At 39.2% G+C, this 24,388-nt stretch overlaps 1 protein-coding gene across 3 annotated transcripts in view; it reads left to right on the forward strand.

Annotated features, from left to right (window-relative positions):
* Positions 1-24,388, forward strand: part of eda (ectodysplasin A) — a 57,151-nt gene that overhangs the window by 18,340 nt on the left and 14,423 nt on the right. For all 3 annotated transcript variants that reach the window (XM_018746631.2, XM_018746632.2, XM_018746633.2), the window contains exon 2: positions 20,163-20,268. In XM_018746631.2, coding sequence (XP_018602147.2) covers positions 20,163-20,268 — 106 coding nt within the window. The remainder of the gene's footprint in view (positions 1-20,162; positions 20,269-24,388) is intronic.

Below are 24,388 nucleotides of genomic sequence, written 5' to 3' on the forward strand. Positions count from 1 at the left end.
CTGGTTGAGGGCTGGTTTGCAGCTCACATGTTATTGATCACATTTTATTATTGTTTTTTTAATGAAATGGGGGCTAGAGGTTTCTAAGTATGTCTCAGCATCAATCATACCATTTGAGCCGTGTTTACAAAGTGTAGCCAAATCCTGCCTTTGTGCGCATTAGGCGAATCTGCAAGACTGTCCTCAAACATGCAATGCCAGGGCTTGTAGAGCCTGTGGCTTTGCTACTGCCCAGCTCCCACGCAGCCGGAAACATTCGGCCAGGCGCCGATAAAATCTCCATTCTCCCATGCGGTCCAGGCCTTGCCCAGCCAATGCGCAGCGTCACACCCGCCCGTCCTCCGGGGCATTCTCTCCGGGACCAAAATGTAACATATCGTTTCCCTCCAAAAGCAGGGATGCGCTTGAAGTGGGCCAGCACTGTGCTGGTTTCTTTCATTACGACCTCATAAAGTCGTGGTAATGACTTCGATGTTTGTCAGCACCCTTCATTGCTTTCACAAAGCCTCATTATGTCCCTTTTTATAGCTTGAGACCATTTTTGAAGTGTATAAAGCCTTTCCAGGACCACAATGCTGGAACTCCTGTTATCCCATGAAGCTCTATTGGTTATCAGTAACAGACTAATCCACCCCAATTATACTAATCTATTTTTGTAATTGTTGTTTATATTTAATTTTTCACCTCTCTTGTGCTTCAAGGCAATGGTAATCATTTTTTCATATATCTGGTAAGAAAAGTGTGTGTGTGTGTGTGTGTGTGTGTGTGTGTGTGTGTGTGTGTGTGTGTGTGGTCTCTATTGACTTGAAAGGTGTTGGAATTAGTGCATTACTTGGTCTCAAAATATTAATTTATAAAACTAATAAGGTTTTGTGACTGACAGCATTGTAAATTTTTTCTGTGAATTATTGTTTATTAAAAATATAGTTTAGCCTCTTTTTTACATATGCACTACATTATTATTTTTAAACTTTTTTGTGTTAAAATTAATATCCAAATTTAGAAGCCAAAATGTATAGTTTTAATTATCTACAGATGATGTTAGAGGATGATGATGATGATGATGATATCATTCATAGTTCTGTACAGTTTGGTTTGAGGTAGTTACTTCCAAAGCATATAGAACAGCTGCTAAGACTATCTTTCCTCGGCTAGATTCTAAACATGTCTCCTGTGTATGTCCCAGCTGTATGAAGGAAGAATATTAACCTTTTGGAGGGAAAAGCTGTTGATTTTTTTCACTTATCCCACAGTTCAGGTTTAGCTACTGGAAAAAAATAGTGAAAAGTTTAGCTGCTGGGATGGGTCAGGATGATTCACTTGTATAGCCATCTTGTAAGTACCTTGATCAAGGGTTATACATCGGGATGTGTGATTTCTACCTTGTCGTTCATTTTCAAGACAACGGCTCTAACCGTGACACTACCTGGTGCCCTGAAAAAATACCTGTGTGTATGCAGAGACCATGACTGCCACATGCTGCGAACTGTTGTGCACAGGGAGCACATGCTCTCAGGGGGACATCTCCCTCCATTTGTATAAACACTGTGTCGTGTACAGTGTCATGAGCCAGGAAAGTTCAAAGAATAGGCCTCCCTAGCTCTGAATAGGGTGTAATTGTTGGTGCGTGTTTGGCGTGCACTTTGCTGGCAAAGACGGCAGAAGCTGCAAACGTGTCAAAGGGTGACGTCAAAGAGACGTCAGGGAGCAAGAGTAGGTGGAAGTGAGTACAGATGCTCCTCGACTTATGATTTTTTTTGACTTTATGATGGTGAGCTGACAAGAGACAGTCAGTAGAAACCATACTTCGAATTTTGAATTTTGATGCCCCGCCCCAGGCAAGCGATATGCGGTGCAGTACTCCCTCGTGATGCTGGGCAGCGGCAGTGATTTGCATCTCCCAGTCTGTCACACAGAGGTGTGTTTAGGGGGTATTAAATGCATTTTTGATTTACAATATTTTCGACTTGCGATGGGTTTCGCGGAAAATAACCCCATTGTAAGTCGAGGACCACCTGTACTCTGAAATTACCATAATAACTGTGGGGGCACAGAATATCCGATGTTTATGAACTGTGTGGCATTGATGTAAAGATCTTGAACCAGCAGAAATAGTGAGAATGAAAGATGTTTTAGTGGCGTGAAGGTTACCTGTTCATGTGCTCAACAGGGCTTCAGAAAGGTACTTAACCTGATTTGTGGTTTATGAATCAGTAAAATCCAAGGTCTTATTGCATGTAAGCATCAAAACGTGACAAAATAATTGTGAAGAAATCACAGTAAAGCAGTAGCTTGGGAGCTTGTAAATAAAAATTCTACTGGATTTGACAGTTTTGGCTTTGATAATCATGAAATGGAGCTACTTAATGTTTGGACCCAAAGAAAAAAGTGTGTTTCAGAGACATTGTGGCGTGTGAAAATGCATTGACCTTTACACTGCATTGGAAAGTTATATCAGTGCATTTTTTGTCCTTCTGGGCATCATTTGTGTTCCAAGATGCACAATGTCTTCTGGAATAGATGTCTTTCAGGATCCTATTGCTTCAGGCTACAGAATACACAATGTCAACTGTGTCAACTCAGCACATTTCCAAACACTTCACTCTCCATGCCAGGCTGTATTCTGGCAGTCCAGGAGGCAGGTGCCCTTTTTGTTTGAGCTTCCTTTTATCCCCAATATCTTTAGGTGCAGTGATTTTCACAGGAGACTTACTGAAACATAATGGTCTGGTTAAGCACGTCTGTGATTCAGTTGAGACCCATTAAACTGTCTCACAGATCTGCTCTGTTTTTGGTTGAAATTTGTCAGATTGCTGTTAAATGACTGATATCTGCTTCTCATTGCTCCGCCGATGCCCCAGCAGCTGTTGCAATGTAATTACATTTCAGCGCCTACGCGTGACATTTTCCGGAGGACGGTTGCAAGTGCCTCAAAATCGTGGTGCTTTTGGCTAAATCGCCAAGCTTGTGGTTCCTCTGCCTCACGTGTGACACAAGTCTTCCGTTCATTGTAACTGTCTCAGTCTTACTGCTGCCCAAATAGAAAAGTGCTGCTTCGCATCCCTTGAAGTGATCAACGTTCATTTTCTCCATGCTGTTGTGTACTTGAACTAGCCTGTTTTTCACATTGTTTTTTAGAAAAGTGCTATAAAGTCTGAACTGTATTTGGACCAGATGGCAGTACTCGAAGGTGAAAACACTGAAGCAGCTGTAAATATTTTAGTCGGAGCTTTCTTGCACAGATGTCATTGTTAAACAATTGTAATTGCGGATACCACAGGCCTGAATACGAGAAACAGGAGCACATGGCTTCTACTGGATTACTTTCACTCAAGACCAAAGAAACTGACAGGTCTTGGAAGGTTGAAGACCCTATATTTTGTTAGTTTCTTTTGTTGATGGCATCTGAATAGGCTTCCCAGGTAGCTCTTGATGATAGCGTGCCACATCATGTGTCCTTCAGAACTTTAGATTAATGGACGGTGTTCTATTGCATGTACGGTACCAGTGAAAACTACCTGGGTGACATGGGAAATAACTGCTATAAATAAATAAAATTTTATTTAAATGGATAAATATCCTACATTGATGGGAACTGCTGCAGAAATGCTGGTAAGACACTTTGGCTGGTTGGTAACAAAAGGCCGGAAGTAGTTGCCAGCAAGTGTACTCAAACTTCTGACAGGTACTGTACGAGTTATTCAAGATTTCTGATGAAAGACTGAACGATTTTTCAGTTCTTATAATCTCTGCATAAAAAAGGTCTTTGCTGTGACATTGAAAGGCCCTGGATCTTACCTGGCAACTTCCATTATCTTTCAACTCTCATTTGACATGGCAGAAGAAATGTTTGGTTTGAAGTATTGCAGCTTGTGTCTAATCTTGTCATCTGTAGCTTTGGAGTCTGAATTGGATGAGGCAGGTGTTTGCTTGAGAACAAAAAAAAGTAAAATTTGAGTTTGCTTTACGGAAAAATAGCTTCAGCGTGAGGCCCTGTCTCAAGGGAATTCCAGCAACAGACACCCCGCAGGCAAATAGTACTATATGTTCATTTAACTGACATTTTACAGAACCTTTAAACGTTGCGAGGTTTGCGTACTAGACTAGTTCCAGTGATTTACCCATTTATACAGCAGGGTACTCTTTACAGAAGCAATTCAGAGTAAGCACCTTGATGAAGAGCAACACAGGAGAAGCAGGAATTTGAACCTTAGTCTTTTGTTTTCGACATGATGATTCCAATCGTTATGCCCTGGATTGTGCGTTTTCTATAATACAGTCTGCTACAAGTTGTGTTCAGAGGTAGTAAGAACCTCAAACCCATAGGGTGTCCAATGTTTGTTGGCCAAGGGCCACAGTCATTGTTGTGAACTGGTTCAAGGGTTGCACACACAAAAGTCATAGTGACATAGTTTAAATGTCGAAATTTGTGCAGCATATGTTAAAATGTGTGCATAACCATAACTGTATTACCATGTGATCCAGTAAAATTTATAGTGTTTCTGTTAAGTATAGTATAGAAATTTTACAAATGTTCTTGTGGGCTTCATTGCGTCCAAGAGCTGCATCCCTGCAACTCTTTTATAGAGTTGGTATTCAAGAAGCGAAACTTTAGACGTTGTGTAGATTTGAGCATATCATCCTTTTTTCTAACTTCTACTTTATCAAAAAATATCCTAAATCTTGAAGTTCTGTCTCCTGGATGGTTTCATTTTTTTTTTTTTTTTTTTAATATAAATTGTTGAAAATACTTTCATATGTAAGTCGGGAACGTCAGTAACAAGGGTGGTGTGTTTCTTCAGAATTGTTTTGAAGTTGTCATTCAGCTACTTTGATTATGCTTATACACATTTGTACAGCCAAATGCTTTGCTGTTACAATAGTTCAGTCCCACTAGGGGTATGAACTGGCAACCGTGTAAGTCTGTGTGTTTAACCTTTATTTACCTGCTGTCCTTTTATGCTAATCTATTTTATGAATACTTTTTGGAAAATCCAGACATTGTGGGGATCAGGGCTGCTGCAACACCCCAAACACCCCCACAGCACAGTCTATCATGTTAGCTGACATTTTGTGAGAAGGTCAAACATTTTTATTTATATAGAAAGGGCCAGAGGAAAATCCATCAACTGTAATGAAAAGCAGAATTAAAATCCTGAGAATTGCTGAAAACTGTTTTGGTTTCTAAAATAAAATGTATTGTATAAATAAACAGGTAGACCCAAAATACTTAAAATGTGAGTCATGATGGAGAAAGTTGAATTTGGGGTTCCAGAAATGCAACTTACTTGCAATTGTCTGAGAAATAAACGAACAACTGAGCAGTTACAGTGATGGATTAAAACAGTGTAAATATTTTTCATTGCCAAGGCAAAAAAGACAGGGCTAGACAATGAATGAAACATAATGGTCATTATGTCTTATCAACCAGGCATATACAAAAGACATGTAAAACAATAACAAAGTGATGAATGCAGAGAGGAATTTTTATTTTGGTGGCACTAAACGTGATTGTCATTCAGTTAAAAGTACAATAACCATAAAATGCAGCCCAGATGTGCTTTTCTCATTTTTTTACATAGCAAATGTTTATCCTACTCATGTTTTTATGACAGACTATATATTTTCTTAAAAGTCCACCAACTATAAAAAAAAAAAAGTGTTTGTGTGATTTCAAAATACTTGGATGTGTATTATTTTCAAATAAACAGTGATGTTAGAAGGACTAACATGGAAAATATATTTTTTTGATCTTGTACTTTGGCTGTTTATATTTTGAGTTTCATTATGTAAAAATAAATAAAAAGTGGGATTAATATGTCTGAAAAAACCACTTGGCTTATTTATTTCAATAAAATGTGTAAACGTATTAAAAGTAATGTCTGAGGCATTTCTTTTGTAGTATTTTTACACTTACCTGTCTATGCAGTTAAGTACAGGTTCAAGACCTTGCTGCAGGCTGTAGTACCCTTTCTAGGATCTGAGTCCATGTCCATTTAATAATGAGCATAATTCCATAACCACCTTATTCATCCAGTTTCTGATGCTTTTTATTAGCATCCAGAAAGTGACAAAGTACAGCTATTCCTGTGTGCTGGATTGGGTGGGCTGAAGGAGAGATGTGGGCCCCCCGCAGCCATACAGCCATACAGCCACTGTCACATTGCATGTATGCTGATATTTATCATTCAGTGAAACTGTGATGCATCACACTGAGTGCACAGTGCAGGTGATGTTAATTTTTTCCTGTTTTCAAAGAAATTTACAGTGAGGTTTTTACATCAAGCTACTTATAATTATTTACCTATTTATACAGAGGGATAATTTATACTTTATCAGTGAAGTACCATGCTCAAGGGTACTTTAGCAAAAGCGGTGATTTCAACTGAAGTCCTTCAATTGCAAGGCTTTAACCAATAAAGCAACATGATTTACAACTGCAGTTAGACAGCAAGACAATACTGTAATATTTTATTCAGTTTTAACATTCATTCTAAATCTTTTTTAGGGCAGTTCACTTAGGAGCATCACATATCGGCATTACTGGTCACATATCAACACCACTGAGCACATCTGGTTAGTATGTGTTTTTGAACATCCATGTGTTTCAGCTCTCTGATTTTATGAAATTTTACTATGCTTTCTCACTTTTAAACTTTCATACGCATTTCTGGGTTCTCCACCTGACAATCCCTCGAGATTCATGCAGCAATCTACTGGCTGCCCATAAAGTGATTTCTAAAAGTACTTTGGGTAAGCATCCAGCTTCCACAGAGGTTGAGTGAAAGCCTGCTGTTAAAGGAACATGGAGATGGATGTGCCTTGGATTAAAATAAAAGGCAAAGTTTTTCTGTGCAACCAAGAAGACCATTTTAGATTTAAATCCATGTAGAATGAATGCTTTGATGCTGCACTCTTAATGGACCTGTTGTAGACTAGAAGTTTTATTTGATTTTCATAGTGAAAGTTGTACTGTCATATGAATCACGACATCTATTCAGCTTTCACCATAAGTCAGTATTTGAAAGAAACATGTAGGTTGGATTGGGATGGGCTTGAGGCAGGAAGTCCTTGACTTGCATTCAGGAGATTACAAGTTGAAGTCCGAAGAGATGCAATGTAGACCTCGTATAATGCAGATTGGAATCCCTCATTATTTGATGTCCCAGTATCCATATACTTGTCTTGTCCACAATTATTGATACAGGATAGTGTTAATCAGTCAAGATTTTCATTATCCATTTTGCAGCATACAGCCTGAGCCTACAATGTTTGATCTGCTGCAATAAAAAGACTGTTTTTGAAAATTGCTCCAAACAGCTGTTTGAGAAAAACTGAGAGACACACTGCATTGTGGGAATCATGTACCCACGCTATCAGTTGCATTCTGGCACACTATATTCTCACTTGTATATTTGCATGTGTGTGTTTGCATCTTCCGTTTTGTACCATTGTCCCTTAAATTTTGTATTTGTTGATTTATTTATACAAGCTTGTTCATACACGCCAATTCAACCATTTAAATGAAGCTGCTAAATTTTTCAAAATTTATTCCGTATTTGATGTTAATGTTCATTCAGTTTTAACATGTTACGCAACTTCTTCCTTGTGGTATTAGGCATCATTTAGGATGATTTTGTTTTGAACTTTGGATGGGCTTTGGACAAACTGAAATTTGTCTGCACAACAAATAATGGAATAAGTCATATCATTTCAGGAACAAATTAGGACTGGATAACAGGGGATAAGCGTATTTTGACAACTTGGTAACCGAATTCATGTTTTGTTGTACCCATTTATAATTCCATCTAGTGACAGCTGGCACCATCAGCATACCAGAAATTATGTTGTTGTAACCATTATCTGCACCAATGGGGATTTATATTTATTCATTTAGTTCACACTTTTCTCCAAACTGACATACAATGCTAGTCTACTTGAAATTATTTACCCATTTGTACAGCTGGGTAATGTTACTGGAGCACTTTAGGGTAAGTACCTTGCTGAGGAGTACCACAGCCTGAGGTGGGGATCAAACGTGCAACCTTTGGCTCCAAAGACAGCTGCTTTAATCACTAGGCTACCAGGTGTCCCAGTATTATACATGAAAAAAGAAAACAGTACAGTGGTTGAAATTATTTTGTTTTGATTTAATTTTTTGTATTTTTTCAATGCTATTTAGTTAAATAATTGAGAAAAAAGACTGGGTCCATATGCCTTGACTGCATTACAGGTCAAATGTGTGCTATATTGTGTACACAGTGAATAATCCCATCATTTTGCTGCCGAGTGAGGTCCTGTAGCAGAGGTGAAAAAAGGGATTTGACACTTGCCGATCAGAAAATTACTTAGGGTTAAGATAGTTATTATTTTTGAACACTCTCCTTTAATTTCTGTAGATTTATGCTAAGTATTTTAGTACTACTAGACAAGCAGAGCAGTTAAACAACTTCAATAGCTTACAAGATGTTTGGGTTAATTTTGAGGTGCCCCTCTGCCCATATTACATAGATCGCTGACAGATCAATCTGTCTGGTGTCATAAATGAGTGCAGCTGGTCATTCATGTTCACCACCACGTACGGGTGTGTAACCTCAACGTCGGTCTGACTCAGCGCGCCACATGAAAAAGAGTCGGTTAATCTAATGCCGAGCAACCAGATGGCTTGGAATGTATCTATTCTGAAAGGCCTTAATGTGTTACATGTGCGTCTCTTTCCCTTCCTCTCCCGGCGCACTCGCTTTGTAGAGACTAACAGCATGAGAATGTTTTATCCTCGTAAAAATCTAAAGTTGAAAAGCTTAACGTTGTTGTCATTCTCACATTTTTTTACCTTAGCGTTCATTGATGGAGGCCTCTTCTCTCCCCGGGCTGACCTCTGATCTACTCTTGTTACGGTCATCATTTATTGTAAAAATATTAATTTGATTAACTGGCGATTAGTTTTAAATCTCAAGAGGTGTCCTGCTTTCCTTGCTCTTAAATAAGGTTCTTTTTTTATGCAATAGAGTGTTTCTCCTTGCTGGAGGCCTGCCAGTAAAGCTTTTGACGTGTGCCGTACACAACCTAAAAAAGGAAAATGCGGAACCAAAGTCACGCTTGTTGAAATAAACAGCTGAATGTAAACTTAAGTTGGCTTTACTTATTTTTAGTGACACATAGAAAGCTGACTCTTCGCCATGACATAGTTCAAAACTGTTTATGTTTCTTAAGATGACAGTGCACCGCCACCCTAATTGGATTAGCGGTTCTTTTCAAAAACGGATGCTTGGTTGGAAGAAGATGGTGACAGTTGGTTCCTGACCCCTCGATTCCGGTTTACTCAAAGGTAAACGTATTACACATAACATCCCAGTCTATCATCCAGGTTTGATCTTCCGTGGAGAAAGCTTCTACATACTTCAAGCCTAAGGTTCTAGCCACAGCGTGCACTCTTGGATGTCTCATAAAACAGAGTTGTATGGACGAGGGGTATGGAAAGCATTTGCTCGATGTAAATGTTTGATCTTCATGCACTGGAACAGTAATTTGCATCCCTTTTTATATACACCAGAGTCAGTATTCTGCATTCTATAAACAGTAGCACTCATGTTTATGCTAGAAGTGGTTCATGATTAGATTCATGAAATGTTCCAAGCAATGTGAATGTTTGTATGTACTATGTGAAACGTCAACATTACTAATTACATTTTGACTGGAAAAGAAATTATGCAGGCACGCTTGTTTGAAGGGGAACTATATGTAAATCTGATAGCTTTGCAGGCTACTGTGGAAAGCCCACGCGTATATATTTCACTTAATGCAAATTATCCAACAACAGGGTGCATTTTTTTCTGTTTAAATAGTTCCTCCAAATGAATTCAGAAATGATCAAGAAAAATCCAAAGGCTCCGATTTTTTTGTTGAGTTCCCCAAACGGTTTCTAACACTTGTTCGCCGCTTTTGTTTACCCACTTTATGAATAAGAACGCTCAATTTTGGCATTGTTGCAATAAAGCTCCTCCACACCTGCAACCAAAAATAGACAAAAATAGACAAAGAAACATTTTTTACTGGGTTGTGCTGTTCAAATTACACTTTCCCAGCCAACAAATTGTTCTGCTTGGATCTCTTTCCAAGGCTTGCAGATACAGACCATCATCATAATATGGCACAACCTCATCTCTTCATCATGGCTTAGACCACAGTCTACTTTGGATTCCAGAGTTCTCTGTCTTATGGCTGACCTCTCTTCTTGAGCATGATGCAAAAGCCTGCTATCGTAGAATCAGACATCTGCATTACGACAATCACGCAGAGATTGAGGGCAAATCGGCAAAATCCACCCAGATATAATAGTTTTCTAATTCCTGCAGGTTTCCCAAATGTGATTTTCCTCTGACATTTATTTGTTTAGCTGACACCTTTCTTCCAAACAGCTTGTGTTGTTAAGCTACCTGCAGTTACTTACCTATTCATACAGGCAGTGTAATTTTTACAGGAGCAATTCAGGCTAAGTATCTTCCTTAAGAGTACTGCAGTAGGAGGTGGGATTTGAACCCGCGCCCTCTGAGTCTAAAAGCAGAAGTTTTAACTTTTATGCAGCCTGCTACCCTGAAAGTTATTCACATCAATGTAGGACTCAAGAAGCTGCAATTCATAACTGTCATCTGAATCTGCCTTTTCCAGATGCTGAAAATACAAGGTGATGACATTGGTGCCATGTAAGGAAGAGCAGTAAAATATAGTACAGTAGTCATTATAAAATTAAGGAAGACATTCTTTCTATTCCTATTTATGCAAGAGATGTATTGAGGTGTTTTTGCAAGGGGTGCTGGGTACTGGGTGGTCTTATGGGGGGGGGGGGGAATCGCTGAATTAGTCAAATCTGTCGGTTGCCTCCTCTTCCTCGGACGACCTCCGGCCCCTCAAGCAATGAGCCAGAGCGTTTGGCAGAGGGTCGGAGGCCCTGCTGTGACTCGCTCCTCCATGTGCATATCCTGCAGACCTCCAGTCAGACCAAGCGTCGGAACGGGGGGAGGCCGAAGCAGGAGGTGACACCCTTTCCCCCCAGCAGAGTGCTTGGGCTTAATTTGCGTCTTCCTCCGCGACCGTCCGTCTGTTTTACATCCAGCTCCTGGCGAGACCTGTCCTGTGTAAATGACTTCATCAGAGCAATCTTTTCTTGCCCCTAATGAGAGCCAGGTGGCGGGATGCAGAGAAGTTGACCTTTACGATATCTTCGCCTAGTCTGCGAGTTCATTCAGGGTCGGCCGCCGGGAACCCCGGCAGCCTGCTTCGGAGCGAAAGCCAAAGAGGGCTGCGCGTCGCTCTCTCCGTTACAGCTCGATGGATGAGATAACAATGTCCTCTAAAAGGCTGCAATTTAAAACGCACTGGAAACAGTTGCCCACATTGAACCGCTTTGCCACTCGCAACAGAGTCATGTTGCACAGTCTAGACAACACGTCTCAATGTCTTTTCAGGGCCCATCTTATTAGGTTAGCATTTGGCAGGTCGGTATCCGCTCTTGTGATAATTCTCGCTTAGATTAATAAAGTGGGTGACGTGCCCCCCCTCCCTCGGGCTCCCCTTACTGCATTCGTGTCCCGCTGAGTGCCCGCTCTGTCCTCGCTCATTATGTTCTTCTTAATACGATCCGCTTTTCTCTTGGATTCATTCTTGTCTTACCCTGTGTATTTTTCATCACCCGCTACACACGTTATACCAACTTGTGCTTGTGTTGGATTGGTTTACCTCTGCGAAAGCTGTAGTCCTGGTTTCATATATGTCTAAATTTAAGTCACATGATGGAATAAGTATACAAACAGGAGGGCTGTATTCTGATTTACATAAGAAAAGTATAGAAATATTCATCATTTTGCACAGGAAATTGTCAGTGTTTTTGCTTTTGTTCATCCGTGAAAAGAACTGAAGTCTACAGGGATCACAGTGCGAGTTTTCGTTCTGCTTCGCCTCTTATTTGTTTAATTTGGGTCATTATGTATACGTCTCACCTGGCGTTCCACTTGTAAATCAAGTTCTGATTGACGGGTAACTCGAAACCTGCAGGCACTGTGGCCTTTGAAGTAAATATAAATGAGATTATCGTTGCGAAATGTAAGCCAATATTCCAAGTTGACACTTCACTAAATGTGTACGTCACAGGGAGTGTTAAAGCCTGGTGATCATATTTGCGGCTGCTTTCAAACCTCCAAGGGAAATCTTCTTATTCTCAGCCAACGGCTTTTATGTACCCCTGTCTGTTAAAGCGCTACATATGAAACGAAATCAATACTTATTTGTCCTACAATCTGAACAGTTAGGATATCATATCGTGTGACACTGGTTGTTCTACGTTTTTCTATTGTGTCAGGGCATTATCCGTGTAACAGTGCTGGATGGTCTTAAGTTCATAGGGTGGTGTAGGAATGCTGGGCTTAAAGAACATGACAGTTACTTTCTTGTATGGCAAGTGCATAACCTAAGTTAAGTTAATTTGCTTTCATGTCCTGGCTCCACTGACAAAAGAGATGACATCACTGATAATTTACATGAGGACTAAATGTAGAAAAAACTATTCATTCATCCATTCACTCATTCATTCATTCATTCATTCATTCAATGTCAGTAGTGGTCCAGAGCCCATCCTGGAAGCATAGGGCACAAAGCACGGTGCACCGTGGACAGGATACAAGTTGGTCTCAAGGCAATCTCACGCACTCATTTTCTCAGTTTCTCATTTTCTCACTAAGGGCAGTTCAGTAAGAATGGGCAATTTAGAGTCACTAGTTCACCAGAAACATGGATCACTGGACCGCGGCAGGAAACCCAAACACCTGAAGGGAACACATGTGAACACAGAGCTAAGGTGCAAACTCCACACAGGTTGAGCTGGACTCAAACCCATGTATGAATGCACAACCCAAGAGCTGGGCGGTACCAGCACTACTCACCGCACCACCATGATGTCCCTGGAGAAAATATAATGGAAACATACTGTGGATTGTTGCTCAGTGGAGGGTAAATAATTTTAAGTAGCTTAACATTGTAAGTCGCTTTGAAGAAAAACGTCAGCTAAATGAATAAATTTATTCTTGTTTTGTTTTCTCGTGCTGCTTTCACAGACTTAATAAGGTTTGTTAAGAATGACCTTGGGCCTATTATAACACTCTTCTGCAAGATCACTCAACTTGGTGACTGAGAAACGACTCGCTGCTGTATGCAAAGAACTGAAAACCTCTGCAAATCCGTGAACACGCTTCCTACAGACGGAAATGATAATGTGGCTCTAAATGTAAGATAATCTCTCTTCAGTATGTTACAGCCATATCCTGAACGAATTCTTAATCCATTCATCATGGAACAACCATGTTGTTAAAATGTATTTACTTGACAGTTCTAGAGCCGGAATTGAGGTTAATTTTGTAATCTTGTTCAAGATGGATTTTGGTAACGGTTCTTCACATGTTCTAAAGACACATAATGCTGTTTAGTTTATATTTAATCTTGCGTATCTCAAAAAAGATGGGTAAATTGTAATTGCTAACAGTTATCTTTTTATATTCAAGGCTGTTGATGCTGTAATGCGATTTTTTTTTTCCCCTTCGTTGCTGTTCTTAACGAGGGTCTAGGATTACTGGTTTTCTGTTGTTTCCAAGTGTCATCAAATTCTGGGAATGTGAGGAATATCCTGTATCCCTTTGTTTTCTTTAAACAAAAAATATTTGTAATGGTTGCAATTATTTGCCTTTTTAAAACATAGGATCTCAATTTTTATTATTTTCAGAGCCATCTCTGTTTTGTTTATAGCTGCAGTGTGTGATCGTAATTCAGAATAAAACCTCTAGGCATTGTTCCAAATATTGTTGCAATATGAAGATTTAAAGAAGTTAAATAGATATATTTTTCTGGGAATCAATTGGATTTAATGGTTTCATGAATAAATGGGATGCTGCACATGTTTATATTTTATGTATCGATACATCAGAGTTGAGAAAATCCAAACCAAAAGAAAGTAAGCATTTTAACACATTGATGGGGTAGCCGTTTGCAGAGTTTGCGTGCTAAGTGCTTGGTCTTCGGTTCAAATAAAGAGCCTGTCAGATTTGTTGGAGAGATGCCTTGATTGCTTTACAGTCTGGCTGGAGAATCAAAGGCCTGGGATAAACAAAATAAACTACATGTCCTTCTTTCCACTATTATCATACTCTGCTATAATATCAGCCAGGTGCAGAATTTCACATGAAATCCAAAAATTCATTATGCCTAAAAATCTGCCATTGCTGAACACTGCGTTTTTCAATCATTTCTGACCGAATGTTCAACCTTTCTCTTTATTGATTCTCATATCAACAAAGAGTTTTATGTGTTTTTAAGGTTTCTGACAGGACACTGGCAATGGTGAACGTGTATTCCAGTATGTAAAACTGTCAGTCTGCAAGAAATACAAGTGTGCTCATTATGTATCACACTATCTATCATTTCAACATAAATAACACAAAATAAATCTGAAAAAGTAAAAAAATGCAGTTTCAGATATAGAATATACACTACAAAAGTAGACATGGAGTAAAACAGAAATCAAGTTCCACAGTATAAAATTGCAGGTGGCAGAAAGCTCAAATTAACTGAAATTTACACCTTTTCTTCCATGATATAATATTTTGTACATCTTGTGCAGCGGTATTCTGGGTCAGATGTGTAAGACCTTGTGAAAATTAAATATTTTACTTCAGTGCAGAAGTACAGGGTGTTTTCTGAATATTTTTGTAAAATGTATGTTTAATGTAGAAGTACAGCTGTTCTGGCTATCTGCTTCATTTGTTGTCATTAGTAGTCATGTAACATTAACCAGTAGCCTAATAACCCTAACCTACCTAGCTTTCCGTGCAGAATTTTGTGGTTACCCAATTTACTGTGAAATTGTTCATTTCTAACTACTACAGTATATTTTATATATCAGTGATCGCAATTGTAAACCTCTTGGGAAGGTATTATTAGTATCGTTTTTACTTTTTTCCTTATTGTCATGTGCCATTTTGGTAATTGTGTTGATTTTCAACCTCTGAACACCTATTTATTTATTTATTCATTTGCCAGAGTTGTTTCTTTGCTTTTAAGCAGTAATTAAATAGTATACGCTTTTACTGATTTCTGCTTAAAGTCATCAAAATTAAATTTAGTCAAATACCGTCAAAGCGGAAGGAAATGCCAGTTGAGATGACAGTATATGAACTCATCTTGGTCTTGCCTCATCTGCTACCCATGCACATCATAAAATGTATTAGCTGGAACCATGAATAGGATTAATTTATTGGAAATTGAGTGGTGCTCTGAGGGTTGAGAGTTTAACAGTATCTCTATTTGGTGTACAGCCTTCAAAATGATGCATTATAACATTATTGTGTGTTATGTAGTATGAGAAAATTATGATTGTTATTTCTATTTACGTTTGTTTATTTAGCAGACGCTTTTCTCCAAAGCAACGTACGTCTCATAGAAAATACAATTTGGCATTACATTAGGAGAAAGTGACACAGCTGCAGATGTGTGACTCAAGTACAGTTACTTTGTTTCCTTCATCATATGCACTGACATTCATCGCAAGTAGCTGCAAAAAACTTTACCGATGTTACGGGGGGTGATGCAGAAAAATGCCGAAAAATGAAGCTGAACCTATAAATGTTTTAAAGAAAAGGAGAGCCACAGTTATGTGTCATCACCGAGGCACTGGTAGGAATATTTGTGGGGATGAGAATCAAACCAGGTGTCTACAGGTTGCCAGTTGCCAGCAGGAGACGGGCTGTTTGTCCAGGCGGCAGCTGGGACTGTTCGCCTGTAAATCGTAAATGCGCCAATAAAACATAAAATAACAGTATCTTAGCGCGAGTGCCGCTGTTATGTGAGAGAACGAGCTGAGAGAGGCGGAATTGGACGCAATAGTTGAAACGCTGGCACATTTCATGCGTGTGAATCAGCTTCACCTTGGGAGCGCTGTGTGTAATCACGCTGACGTAAAGGCCGACTGTCATCTCAGAAGAATTCTGGATGGCGCTAAATCAAAAGAATCTGTTTAAAATGATGGACTGCGTGTGACATTATGGGCTGGGCTCTAGCTGGCATAGATTTGCCAGGCCTCCGCACTCCTTTGTACGCACCACTTCTGTTCACTTTCATGGAGCTCTTTAAGAACTTTCACGTGTTGCACCTTGCGCTTTGAAATACGTTCCCACAGGGAAAACACGGTGAAAACAGCTTAAGTTAGGTTCTTACCTTGGCTTTACGTTCTCTGACAGAACTAGACGCACCAAGTTGGCCGTTGTCTCAGACACAAGTGCATTTTTCTCAAAGATGTATCGTCTCGTCAGCTGACCCAAAGGGCATGTAATGCTCCAGGATCCTGTTCTTTGTACTTCATAGTAAGAATATCACAACATGACATTTATTTGCTGGCGATTGGATTCAGTCCAGGAACCAGTGAATGTGAAAACACCTGTAGTCATTCTTTAAGTCCGGAAGGAATTCTACACTATAATATTAATCTTAGCTAGACTGTCACTTTTTGTGGGTTTTTTTTTCTTCTTCCATTTAAATTCAAATTCAGCACTATATGTGAAGGTTTTGACAGTGGATTCATCTGGAATGCCGACTCATTTGCAAAATAACGTGCTTTTTGTTTTTTTGGTTTTTTTTTTTTTAAGCAAAAAAATGTACACTGCAAATAACGCGTGCAATGATCTTATAATAAAATACAAGCATTTAGAAATATCCCAGCTCTTCGATTTGCAAATATAATTATGACTGGGGGAGCTGTTTCTAACTCCAGCCACTCAAGTCACAAATTATTGAACTTCAAAATGTCTCCAGAAACTCCTGTTCAGTCCCTTTAGTTGAGTGATTCATCCCATAAACAAATGCACATCTTCTCAGCGTATTGAGCTTTCTTGATGATCTTTGCTTTTCTCTCCTTGGTAACAACATGCCTCTTCTTGCAGTCACTATGACCATCAGCAACACTGAGGAACACAAGCTGTAAACACTGTGGACTTGACTTAGGCAGTTTTACGCTCTTACTCTGTTTGGGTTAGGGTTATACTGCCGTCAGTCGACTTGGCAGGTACGTACATGTCGGTACGTGTGCAGAGCTAAAGTCTGAAATTTGAGAAAAACAGACTAAGGAAGTATGTTGTTTTTTATGTTGGAAAATTTGTTGCATGACTGTTTGTAACCGAATAAGTAGCTGAGAGATTGACTGATGCTCGCTGGAACAGGTCATCATTGCATGTCATCCAGCATCATAATCAGACCATACAAATCAGCTAGCTAGCAACTTGCTAGCAAGTCAAATCCTAGTGGTAAAGCTTCTGCGTAAGAACTGGTTTGTGGTTTCATGCCGTTGTCGTCTTTTTAAGAAGGTAAGGAAAGATTTAATGAAAACTATTTCAAAAGCATCTCAAAAATATTTAATTTTACTTCATATTATGTTTATATATGACAAGTGGCTAACCCAACTGATATCATACCAGATAACTGATTTAATGACATATGACATAGTAATGATTTAAAAAAAAAAATTTCACTCATCATCCAGAAAGGTAAAACTGGGAAGTGACCATTATTGGTGCTAAAGTGCTAACAAACAAAGCGCTGGATGATGTTTGCTCACGTTACATGATCTAATACCATCCCTGTGACTCAGATGGGAGATAAACATGTCTTTACTGTGTACGTTGGCTTATAGCCTTTACGGCTTCTGTCTGGCAGGAAATGGGATACAAATTGTCTTTGATAAATACTCCGAAGAATAGGAAAGTGAGCTTTCAGCAAGCTCTTCATTTCCAAGTGTTAACTTTCATCCCACTTTTAAGGCCAGCTGCACACAATGCATCACATGATTTTGCTTTGGATACATAATAGTTTTTCTTTGTCCCTTGTCCAGTTTTTTATGTGTATGATTATTACAATACAAGACAACTGTGTACATTCCCCTTTTAACTGATGTCACTGGCTGATGTGTACTAGTCTGCATTTTTCATAATAAAATGAATGCCCATTAGATTGTTACTGAAAATGAGCAGGAATCATACCCTTAGTTTATTCAGTAGACCCTTTTCCCCCAGATAATTCAAATTTTAAGAAATATTTATAACATTTTGTGAAAAATGTAATACCTAATCCCTGCAGGGAAATGAACACATTGCAGCTCAACAAGACACGCAAGCATGATAGTGTAACGACCCGCGTTACTGATTCAATGTAAATAGTTGCATTATGGGAAATAATGTTAAATGTGTGTAACCACTGGGGGCACTTAGGGGGAAAATGGTAGGGTGACCGTGTCGCCCAGTGTGTTAGAGGAGAGCCTAGGGGTGCTAAGGAAGGCTAGGAAGGCTGGCTGTAAGCGCAGGTCCTCGAAGAAAAGGGGTCCTCTGACCGAGAGCATTATTTCCTTTGTGCTGGTGTTCAAATAAATCGTTCCTTATGAACGCTGCCTCCGCGTCTTCCTTCGCCACATCCAAACCCACGGTGCTGCGTGCCACAATAGAATAAAGTGCACAATTATACTAATTAATTAATAACAAAATCAGCATTAACAAATTAGTCGAACTAGGATAAACATGTTAAACCAGTGCAACAACTTAAAATTCTCGATGCAGAAATATTTAAGGGACATTAAAGTTATAGGTACTTTGAATTATCTTGAATGCATATAAAGAAAAGTATGGTGAAGTAGCCACTTCTGGACTTAATGCAGGTGTGATTTGTTAACTGGTACCTGCCAGTCAGTACCTTTTTTATTTGCAAAATAATTCTACTCCTCATTGAGGGATCAGCATCAAACTTTATGCGCAGCAGCATCCAGCGACATCATGCCGTTATTCATCAAGGGTCCCAGGGTGAGGTCAGCCTGCATTCGCTTGAGTTGAGTCCAGCATCTGGCGGGGGAGTGGGTCTGCTACGGATCTGTCACTAACGCTGGTCTGCCGGTCTCTTCTCAGCCTGGATTTATTGTACATTGTTTCATTTGCACGAGTTTGATGTCTCCTATTCCTGGCAAGGTGTTTGGTTTCTGAGTGCTGGCGCACAATGAGGACATGAGTAATGTGAGGTCTCTGTCATCTCCTTCATATCCTCATAGTTCTTCTTTCTTCACAGTATATGCAAAGTTCAAATCCTCAGTAAACGCATAATTCCTGTTGGATCTGTTCAATCTAATTTTAAGATGACTAGTGTTAAGCCTCAAATATAAAAGCAGCACACAGCAGCTAATTTGGCCTTTGCAGTCTATGGCACAAGCACAAAAGAATACATGAAATACTTGAATAAAATGAAATCCATAATTAAATTCAGATGTCTGCAAGGTGGCTGTATTTATGTACCAGGTGAAGTATCACATCAGCATCATTTCATCGTGAACCTTTCATTGACTCCATAGTTTCCTGGTTCAAAAGACTGGAAAAAAATATTCTGGTTATGCGAAAAAGGAGTCTGTGCTGAACATTTTGGAATTTAGCCATGTCCCCGACATCACCAACCCATAAAATCTGATGACATGTCTCACAGCAGGTAGTAATGATCACACTGAGACAGTCTTACAATTACTTATCTTTTTTAAGATATTTTCATTGTGGCTACGCCATGAGGAGCAATGTTGTTAAGCGCAAACTTATACGAGCTCTGAAAAGGCCAAACTTAAGGAATCTCAAATGCACGTCATACATTAAATGATAAAAGCATTTCATTCCTTTTCACTGTTTTTTTCCTCCACAAAAAAAGGTAGATGTCTTTTGAATGTGTAGGATAAAATACAGTGAAGTGGAGATATGTTGTATGCACTTTTTTCTGCAGTTATTTCTTAGAATTGGAAACCTTTCAGGTTGATCACAATAAGATGGTCAGAGGATAGATTTCATTTGTGGACCAAAAAGGTGTTCATGTGTGAGAACAGAACCTGTGTTTTGGGGTCTGTTTGACATAAATGAAGATTTATTTGCTTGTTTACTTGCTTATTAACTTAGACTATGTTTTGCTGTTATTTTGTCACGTATTTTGTCTCTTGGTAACTAACCCATTTCATGTGTGGGCTGATTACGAAGGGACAGTCGGTTTATTTCAATTATTTTATTAATTTCAAAAGATTGTTTTTTTATTTAAAGTTATTGTCTTTCATCTCTCAACAGGATAGACCATCTCTACAGAGCATTGATGATAAAACAGACCTTAAAGATGACAGCGAAAGGGTAATTCATCGAGCTAAAAGAAGCAGAACTAAACCACCCGAGTCAGGTACAGATATTTTCATTTCATTTATTTTAGAGACATCTAAAATAGTATGTCAGAACTGCAGTATTTTTATTAATAATGCAACATGAGCAAAACAACACGATGTGGCTGCACAATGGGCAACGCTGGTGCCTCACATCTCCTGGGCTGTGGTATTGAATTTGGTGTTTGAATCTGACTCTCTCTATGCAGAGTGTGCATGTTCTCCCCATGTTCATGTCGGTTTCCTGCTACAGTCCAAAGATACATGCAGAAGAAGGCAACGGTGAACTACTTCCATACCCTGCCTTATTATGAAAAGCATGGGTCGAATTTGACTTGATGAAACTTAGCCTTACCAAACTAAGCAGGTTATGGTTCTTAAACACTGGAATATGCTAGAACATCATCCATCTGCTATGGTACTGTGCTGTATTCAGCAGGATCTTGTGGGACATGGGAGATCGATGAAACAGACAACTAAGGTTTAAGAGCGAGACTGGGTAACTGTGACATCGTCCAAGGCTAAGCCTTGCCAGGTTATCTCTGCCACTTCTCCAGATGCCTGATGAACAAAGTATGGAAAAGTCTGTTTTTACAAATACAGCTAGCAAGGTGGTCCTATCTCATGGAAAAAGTAGTTTTAGGCTCTTGGTTTGATTTATCTGTGTCTGTGAAAGATGCTTCTTGGAATGGTTGATTATGCATCCACGCCAAACAGTTTGAGTTATTCTTTGCCATTGGAGAATTGGAAAGAACAATGATATTTCTCACGAAGGGAGCATGTATGGGGCTCTGGAGAAAAGCATTTCCTTTCGAGAGGGATTTTATGATCACTCTGCCTCCCAGATAGAACAGAAGTTGACAACATGTCCAGTGTTCAGACAATAAAGCCTGGTTTTTGTTCGGATGTTTTGCATCCAAAGACATACAGAGCTGACCCAGTCAGTGACTGTGTTTGAAGGGTAAACTAGGAACTTTTCATTCATTCATGTCAGAATTTATACAAAGCATCATGTTGAAGAACAAATCCAAACACTTTGTCAGCGATACTTCTTGCTCCTTAATGTTTAGGAGACCACAGTCAAAGTCTCTTGCATTGCTGAGGTCAACCAAGCATCTCTGTCTCTGTCTGGCAGAAGGCAATGCAGTCTTAGATGTGATGTACAGTTCAGAGCTGATGGATGGGTTATCTACATGCATTATGGAGTGATCACATTCTTTCAGGAAGCACCATCATTGCCATCACTGGTTCTGCACTATTTGCATAGATATCTCTATTGCAGTGATGTTTGGCACAGGCCAGGGAGCACCATTCAGTTCTTGTTCCCTTCCCCTTATATTCACTTCTCAAAACGCACTCGCCAGAGAAGGTTCTACTGTTGTACCCATAGCCAAAGTGAACACCGATTGTATCGATGCAATAAAATATCTCACTATGTAAAAGTCAAATGTCCTCCTTTCAAACTTTTGCAAGGTCACTATTGAAAGAACAAACGTTACTGCATATGATGTTACCCTGGTTCCTTAAACCTATGAACACAACTGCAACTGGAGGTATATTAGTAATTTTTCTGTTAGTCAGTTTTAGTGCTGAGTCACAATCAATAGAAGCTTAATAATACAGATTTCGTTAAATTTTTACACCGGTTAGGTTCTGTGAAAATTTTTGATATAGTTATTTTAAATGTTAAAAGTCCTTGTAAAGACTTTAATATTTTTAACCTCAAGCTACATTAAAATGAAAACTAATTTAAAATATCTGAAAATAAAAAACACCTTCTCTCTAGAAGCTTCACTTCAGCCCCAGGTGTTCGTGAGTTTGTCCTGTAAACATGAGCAGTGTTCCCTCATCTTGTTATTGACCACCAATGTTCACGAACATGGAATACAAGTTATAAACAGTGGAAGTCAATTGAATTAAGCTGCTGCCACATTCCCATTCCGTTTGAGTGTGTTTAACAGCAGGCTGTGCAAACGCAGGTCTCGTTCATTCTACTACAGAGAGAATTTTAGATAAGTGAAGAAAATGCTATTAAAAATAATTTAGACAAGGTTTGTATCCTTGAAAATGTTTAACGTGACCATTCATGAAGCTAAGAATTATATTTTTTCCTGCAAAAGTAATTAGGAACATTTTCCTATAAGGTGAAGTATAATTCATTAATCGTTGGAAAGTGCTTTTCCAGCGTAAGGTCACAATGGTCTAGATTTAATTCCAGACACACAGGGCGTGAGGCAGAGGACAGCATCAGTGGGATGCCGGTATGGGATACTCGCACACACACACACACTTTTAACATGTGGAGAACGTCAGCTCCACACAGACTGAGCCTGATTGAAACCCACAACCGAACGCACAGCCCAGGAGCTTTTCTGGCAGAGTCAAAATTGTAAACCCTGGAGGTTCATCAGAAGGCATAAATGCATGAATTTATAAATGCACAGATAGGTTTGCACAGAATAGGTCAGAGCGGGCCTGAACACACACCTGGGAGGGATATGAGAAAAGGGTGTTGGTGCGACACACGCGCTGACCGGCCTCAAAACGCAGTTCCGCACTTGAGGCCTACGCACGCGAGCGCAGAGGTGCTCTACCTAAAAAAATCTCTTGGCCGCGAGAAGAAGCATTGCAAGTCAAACTTGGCTGAAACCACCTAGGAAAACAAATGACAGAGGCGAGGCGTGGCCGTGCGAGAGCGGGCGGCCACAACAAAGAGGAAAACGAAGGGCCGTATGCACCATTTAACACGGAGCTGTAATTGCTACGGTGCCATAAACAAACATGCCTGCCTGTAAACACCTTAATGGACAGCGGATGCATTTAAACATTTTACCAGTATGGTTTTGTCTGCTTTTTTTGTCTTTTCATAACATAAACCTCATAGTTATGTTTTCAATTAAGATTCCTGTCATGCAATGCAGATAGTAGTGAGACAATAGTAATTTTTTTTAAGTTTTTAAATGCAGTTGTTTAAGGAGCTTAATTATTTTATTTCTGTTTGTTTATCCAAAAGTTGTTTATGGTCAGTGATTGTTCATGGCAATAGTTGGGCTGCAGCTGTACAGTAATATTTCATATTAAACTTATCTTTTTTGTCTGTGGTTTGGGAACTGACTGAAAGTTGTATCACGGTGGGACGGCTATGGTGACAATATCGATTTTGCTTTGATTTAACGGTCAAATTTTACTCGTTTGTTTATAATATGCATATTTTTTTTCTCAGTCAGAGTCAGCATTGAAAATGTATTAGATCTTTGGTCATTTCCACTTCCAGCAGGATGCTGATACAAACTTGTGGCAGTTTGCTTACTTGCTGTTTTCTACGGAAAACAAATTGGGAGCAATAGGCAGCGTAAAGATTAGATCACCTTAGATCAATCAAAGGACCCAGGTTTAAATTCTCGAACCCAGTGTAATACCCTTGATCAAGGCACTTGCTTTGAACTTGATCAGTTAAAGAAATACAGCTGTATTATTAATAAAGACATGGGTCAGTAGTACAGTATAGCTAACATTGTAAATTGGCTTTAGTACAGTACACTTAAAATTGGAGATCAAGGGTGCCAGATGAATAATTAAATTAATGAAAAAGAAGGCTTTCCTGTCATAACCTGTCACTTTTCCAGTTATGGAAATGCAGACAAATGGAGAGGTACAAAATGGCTGTAAATATTAATTTATTGCTTAGGAGGTCATTCATATAAGTACTTCCACAAGAATAACTGAAGCAAATTCTTGTTTGTTCTGACCATACAGACTTATTTAAGAGTACCTTATGTCCTCTTGACAAATCATTTTGTCCTGTTATGATCACTTGCACATGTTGCTGAATTGAAACAATGCCCGTAGACCTCAACAACAAACTGCCGGGGTAAAACCATCCAACTTTGATTTTTTCCATCTTGTTGTTGAGAATTGTTTTTCATCTCAAATCTGTCCTGTAATAAGGCAAGTCCCGTCAGTTAGGCACCTGCAGTAGAAGTGTTTCTCAGTTTGACAGCTCACGTGCATTGCATTGCAGCGTAAACGTTAAACGTGAGAATTTTGCACACAGCACTAGTCTTTGTACGTAGGGATTTCATCTGTTTCAGGCACGATAACTGAATTTAACTGCCCATGTTAGTTTTATGTAGGACTGTG

Source organism: Scleropages formosus, chromosome 14 (assembly GCF_900964775.1).
Source record: "Scleropages formosus chromosome 14, fSclFor1.1, whole genome shotgun sequence".
Classification (NCBI taxonomy): Eukaryota; Metazoa; Chordata; class Actinopteri; order Osteoglossiformes; family Osteoglossidae; genus Scleropages; species Scleropages formosus.